At 36.6% G+C, this 6853-nt stretch overlaps 1 protein-coding gene across 1 annotated transcript; it reads left to right on the forward strand.

Annotated features, from left to right (window-relative positions):
* Window positions 1-5347: 5347 nt before the first annotated feature.
* Window positions 5348-6467, forward strand: SARC_03655 (hypothetical protein; the record flags this gene model as incomplete). The annotated part of the gene is made up of 1 exon (XM_014302538.1): window positions 5348-6467. The coding sequence occupies one exon, from the start codon at window positions 5348-5350 to the stop codon at window positions 6221-6223; it is 876 nt and encodes a 291-aa protein (XP_014158013.1). The 3' UTR covers window positions 6224-6467.
* Between the last annotated feature and the right edge of the window lie 386 nt (window positions 6468-6853).

The following is a 6853-nucleotide window of genomic DNA, read 5'->3' on the forward strand; positions in this document are numbered from 1 at the left end:
AAGAATTACCGACTTAGCCTTCATCAGACTGGCACATCTGGTTGGCTGAACGGAGAATAAACTAAGCAACGTTAATAGTCCTTAGAAATATATGTTTGGTTGAGCCATCTCGCTACCGAAGTATTCAGACATAAATAGATTTGGAAGGTAAATATAGTTCTATTAATAGAATTAGACCAAATCTTATATTTGGTATTTTACTGGGGCCTTTTAATGGCCTTGTCCAAAAATTTGACATGTAAAATGGAAAAGGTATTAATTAATAAAACCGATTAAAACCATATAAGGAAAACTGAGTTTACGTACTTTTAATAGTACGTTTTACGTACCATTAAGAGTACGTTTATATTATAAGATTCTAATGTGGCGGCCCGGCTTTTACATCCACTCGCTGTGCTGGTGTCATCCTAAAATATGTTGATCACGATCTGAAGATCTCACCACTGTTGCGACTGCTGACTTTCAAAGGTGATCTTCCTGCTTACTGGCGGACACACACATCCATCGCAAAAGTTGTCATTGTCGTTTACAAAACAACAACCCCTTGTTATAGCGTAAGCTGTCTTTCCTTTAAAAAATGTTAATGGTGCACAACCTCAGCAGCTCTAAGGTGTTTTAAGTTTATGGTATTACGTGTGCATATGCGAGGACACGCGTGTATTTATTAGTCAGAACTGGGGCACTTTGATAAGAAAAAGTGATGACGGACAAATAGAAAATACGGCGGCGACGGCCTATGTCCAGGCTGAAAAAGCTAATATTTTATGTTTTCGGCTACCATCGTGAACAACGGTTTGTTTCTTAATATGAGCGACTTTCCACTGGTTCATTACATTTCAAATGCGCGCCAAGGTAAAATTTTCACCATTTGTTTTCACCCATTTTTTATTTCACCCACACAAGCCGAAGCCAACGGCGAAGCCAGCGTCCAACGTGTTGCCAATTTGATTTCAAAACAACGTCAATGTGATATCAAAACGATGCTAATGTGATTAGATTTTGAAGTCGAAATGATGCCAATGTAAAGCCAAAACTGATGACAGGACAATCAATCTGTAATTTTCTCTCTTTTCAATTTGATGCCAATTTGATGCCCAATTTGATGCCAATGATGCCAACTTACTCCAAATGATTCCAAACATGGAAACCACCCATAGATGCTATACCTATAGCGGACCTGATCAACATACTATACAACATTTGGTATATGTGTTCCATCTTGAGTGCCTACTACACAAGAGAAGTAGGGCCAGAACCGTCCATCATTAAGTATTTTACTAGGTACAGGAGCAGATTGTGTGGGAATCAAGACATACTTAAGAAATATTGCAACATTAATATAGTATATCGCTCTGCGTATGCCATTGAATACAGTTTGTATGGATCTTTCGAATAATCGTGCTAGATAGCTGTTCTGTGTTAGTGATTGACCTTAGAATGTTATAAACATATATATCATTCGTGTGGTCCTATATTAGCCCTACCGTCCGAGTTATATACCTCTTTGATCTCTTCGACTAGTTTCTCGAGCACTTCTGCAGGCATACATAAGCATTGTCTATGTACGCGAGCGTTTGCACTATTCATCATGTCCTCTAAATCTTATAGACCCGTGATTTGTATTGAATACTTCTGTACGATTCCCTACTGGACCGAATTTTCGGATGTCTAATATTATATCGCTCAATGCGTACAAAGCCTTTGATGTATCATCCATTATCATAGTTGTAACTACAAATATCTGCGCACAGCGCTGCGTGTGAATTAAAGTGCTACACTCGGCACACAATCCTAAACATCTTTCATTTGAACACATAATACATACACAATATACAACCCGCACAATGCAAGTTTTCTGTTGTCTGTTGTGCGTGTTTCGATGATTTTTATTGTCAGCGTGAAGATCGCGCCCAAAAGGTCGGAGTAAGTTCCGGAAATAGAACTGACACTTTCATTCAAAGTGAGAATGACTGAATGAGGGGGTGATCTATTTTTCAAAATTTATCACAATTTCACAATAGGGCAATTAGTTACTGGAGTAAGGTGTTCTACTCTAACCCATAAATTTGTTCTTAGAATTTCAAGTTGGCAAAACTGGACTAAATTTGAAACCATATGTACAGTCGTCAGTCATACACATAACAGTTAACACAGCCCTCTGAAATATTCTAAAGAAACATTCAAAATTTCAGCATGGTATACATGTAAATAGACAAAAAAGTAAAATCCTTCTTTTCTTGCAAGTACGTTTTGGAAAAGGGTCGTTTACTACCTCCTACAATTCTTAACTAAACACAAACTTCTTGGCAAAAGCGGCGTTTGAGTTTGTGGACTTTTGCAGCATTTGTAAAAAATAAAAATAAAAATCAGTAAAATCTGTAGCGTCAGCCGTCAAGTGTCAAGTGTCAATCTATCAGCATTATGTAATGTACTCTATTCTACTCTAGAGGGAGAGTAGTGGCGCTGTGGCAGACTGGCAGTACATACTACACTATATACTGTAGAGTGTAGATTGTAGGGTGTAGACTGTAGTGTAGCTGTGGACTGTATAGTGTAGACTGTAGAACTTCCTGTAGAGTGTAGTTAGAACTTACTTACTGCAGTGAGCAGTCTGTATTTAGTGGCAAATATATTTACATAAATACATATGTGTATGAATGACTATGTATTGTGTATGATATTGCAATATTTTTTTAAAAATCTTATTGACTTCTTTTCGAAGAATAATAGACTATGCAACAAATTCTGCTCGGGCTGGCTCTTTATTTACTCTGTATTCTTCTTAGATTATAGTTCTGGACTGTAGTTAACTACATAGTTATAGCATCTTTTTAAATTTTAGAATATGTATAGTATTTTTTTAATACTCTATATTTAGTAGCTATACTTTAAAAAAATCTATTTGTGATTTAGTTTTTGCAAAAAATATATGTTTAGAACATAAACTTAGCAATGTTTGCTATGTAGCATACATAGCGCCATAGCCTTGTACTGTAGTATTTTTATATAGGCTAAACAAGATAAAACTATTGGTTTTAGCTTTTTTGATGTTAAATTAATGTGAACGATTGAGCATGCATTTTGTTTTGTTTGTTTATTTATGTTTTTGTTAAAAAATATATGATAAATTAAAAAAAAAAAAGCAACAATACACAGCAAATGTTTTTATTTTGTTTTCAGAATAGTTGTTTTTGTTGTTTTTCTAAAACTGAATAAGGAAAAAAAAGAGTTAATGTTGACGATGTTTGTTCTTAGAAAACGAGAAGTACTTTAAAAAATAAAATCATTTATGAAAATGAATACAGTGCGTGTGAAAACTATGAATGCCAGAGACTTAGTTAGAGTTAAAGTACACTCTTGCGAAACAGTCAACACGACTCAACGACCAATGAGACATTTTCTATAAACTGGATAGAATTCCTGATTTGCTGGAGAATATCTAAAAAGTCCTCTCCTTTGTGGACTGTGGATTGATTGGTGTCCTCGGGCATGGAGCGATTGTTTTATTAATTGGAATACTCTCAAAGCGGATCTAATATTTTCGACTTTGCAATCTCAAAGTGCTTCAGCAAGTTTAAAAATTGTATTTTAAAAAAGAACAAAATGGAATTTCGCACATAGCCTTAATTTTTACTTAAATAAGTAAATAAAAACATTTGAGTCGCCAACTCGCCAATGCCACAGAACTTGTGTGTTTTGTAAAAAAATGCAGTATCATTTATTTTGTGTTTTTTTTAAAAACAAAATAAATAAATAATAAATAAATAAATTTAAGCTGTTGGCTGTATTTTCATAGCCTACTGAATTCAACAATATTGTTTAAAAATTATCTCAAAATAAAAAATATTTAAAATTTTGCTTTTAATAGGTATAATAGGCAGTTCGGAATTTCGGAGGACAAAATTTCGAGAACAAAAACTGTTCTCGAAATTTGGAATCAGAATCCGACTGCGATTTTTAGGCCATATAAATAGCACGTACTTTCAAACTTGAAGCATATTTTTCAATAATAATTTCTGATTGGTGAATAACTTGAAACCCACTAATGGTGTCTTGCAGATAAATGACGAGTCCTTCTCTCAGAATTGTCTGAAACATACGGGATCGAATTGCACACAAAATTGCCGTCAGATCCAAATTTTTACAAAGTACACATTACGAGTCATCAAGCATCAAAATTGTACTTTCTGTCCTTTCTGATTCTGATTCTATTCAGAAATAAGACACCCCCTTTTTGTCTTTTTTTAGTTTTTTCAAAATAAATAGTAAATAATAAATAAAAATAAAGTAGCTTGAGCAGTTGAAACCGTATTTCTGAGGCGATCCTGGAGTCCTGGACCTGAAGTCCTGAACAAGGTATTTATTGTATTTTTAAGTCACAAGTCCCCACTCCCCCGCCCCCTTGATATTGGGTTCAAAATAAATGATCAGTAAATAATAAATAATCACTGACCTAACAATTTTTGTTCTGATTTTATGAAAATAAAACACAAAATACAGTGTGCAAATGACAATGTTTTTTTAAACAAAAAGAGAAAAATGTGAAGATCTATTTTCGTTTGTTCTATATGTGGCCTTCTTCTGAATTCAACAGTTTGTTGTTATTTATTTGTTTTTGTTTTTGTTTTTATATTTACAGATATTTATAAATGAAAAAATAACTAGGTCGGCTACATATCTTTTTTTTCGAATAAATATTTGTTTTTTTAAATAAAAAACAAATAATGTAAAACGCAATGAGCTTTTTTTACAGTTTAAAAAAATAATCCCATGAACTTTTTTGACTGATAAAGCATGAGTCTTTAGGCATGAGCCCAGCCGATGGCCAACAGTAAAACAGGCCGACAGCCAGACGGGCGATACCGCGACAGCCAGGACTACCAGGATGCAGTTTGCCAGGTCCCAGAGACCCACACTTCTACTACTCGCTAGTAGAGAGAGAGGAGCCAAGCACATTTTTAAACGAAGCAGAGCCACAGCCCGCAGGACTCTCAGGAGCCAGCAGCTTAGCTGGCACTCACGCATCACTATGTATTCACTGGACGTGTGCACAACTGCACGCCCATGGTTGCACGCCGCTTCTGCATTTTTTCAAAAAGAGTATTCATTTTATGTGATGAGAGTGAAGACTGTACACAAGAAGATAAATACAAACTATTGCAGCCGCTACCACGTGTCATCTTGATATTTCTAGAATACGGTCTACTCTAAACCGTAAACACTATACGGAATGTCTAAAGCATCGAATTCGAAATTCAGGAATATTTATAGAAGATTTGTAAAGTTAAGCATATTTTGATTTTCATACACTTTATAGTTTATGCCTCTCTCGGTCTCTCCTGTGTGAATGGTGAAGGAACTACAGTCTGCGCACTACCAATATAAAAAGAAAAGCCAGACATCGTACAGTATCAGACCTGATCTTTGGACAGTACAATTCTATCCACCAAAGATGAAACTGATCGTTGCACTTGCTGCCCTCTGTGGCGCTGTTTCTGCTATGAGCCCTCCCCAGCCCAGTTGGACTCCCGCCCCCGAGAGAGAGCCTATCTCATGCGTCGAGAAGGATCAACTCAATAACATCTGTGGCAAGAACAAGAGACCTATCGTAAGCGATTTCGAGTGCTGCCAATGGAGCGGACAGTGCGGCTATGGAATCCCCAAGTGCTTGGAGCGTAACTGCTGCGAGGACAAGCGCACACCTGCTCCTAAGCCACCTGCCCAAACCGACACCCCCAGCAAGCCCACCGATACCCACCCCGAGCCCACAGCATCCACCCCCAAGCCAACACCGATTCCTACACCTTTGCCAGTTGTTCCCTGTGGAATCACAGTCGGCGCTGAATACTTCGATGACTACGTTTGTGATGCTAAAAAACATTCGATTGTTAACTTCCCCAAGGAATGTTGCGCGGAGAAGGATGGCGCGTGTGGAGATATCCCTTTCTGCAGCGAGAAACAATGCTGTATGCCTGAGAAAGACCTACCCGAGTTGGTCATGACATGCCCAATGAAGCTTGAAATCGAGAAGAAGGAAAACCACCGCATTGCATACACTTGTGACGATGACTTCCATGTTAGAGATGATGGTTACCTTTGCTGCCGATGGTCCACCTCAGTCACTGAGAAAAAGAAGCCAGAATGCTACGAATTCGGAGTTTTTCAGAAGTGCCGCGAGTCTAGTTGCTGCGTACCCAACGAGGAATTCGAGGACGATTATTAAGTTGATGTAGTTCTGTGTCGTGCGAAAGATTTCTGGTTGCTGCGTGTATTCAGAATAATGATCAACGGATGCTCTCTAGTTTTAGAATAAGCGGGCTTTAATAGATTTTGTTTGGGCAAGGATGTCTTCAATATTGAACTCAACAGTGGAAAAAAAAACATTGCTGACAACATTGTGACAAGTTGTCGGATGTTATAAAGTATTCTCTTTTACATAATAACAAATAAAAAAATACTGCGACTTGTTTCCATTGAGATAGATATGAAATTTATACTAAACACCTCGAACATGATATATGCAGATGGTAAATACATACAACATGCTCAAAAGAAAAAAAGAATCCTATTTGATATCGCTTGCAAAATCAATCCTAAAAAGTGAATGTTGAGAGTAGCAGCTATACAATCCATAATATTAATTCACAAGATATTGCTTTATGAATATGCTGAACACAACGGATATAATAACATAACATTCAGGGTTGCACAAACTATGTACTCATGTGAACGCTAGATAGAGATACATACGTATGGGTTTTCCTTACATATATGCCAATTAATGCATGTATACATAAAAAAATTATGTATTAGTACCATATATCATATACATATAAACTTTATATATTATGCC

The sequence above is a fragment of the Sphaeroforma arctica genome (genome assembly GCF_001186125.1).
Source record: "Sphaeroforma arctica JP610 unplaced genomic scaffold supercont1.191, whole genome shotgun sequence".
In the NCBI taxonomy this organism is placed as follows: Eukaryota; class Ichthyosporea; order Ichthyophonida; genus Sphaeroforma; species Sphaeroforma arctica.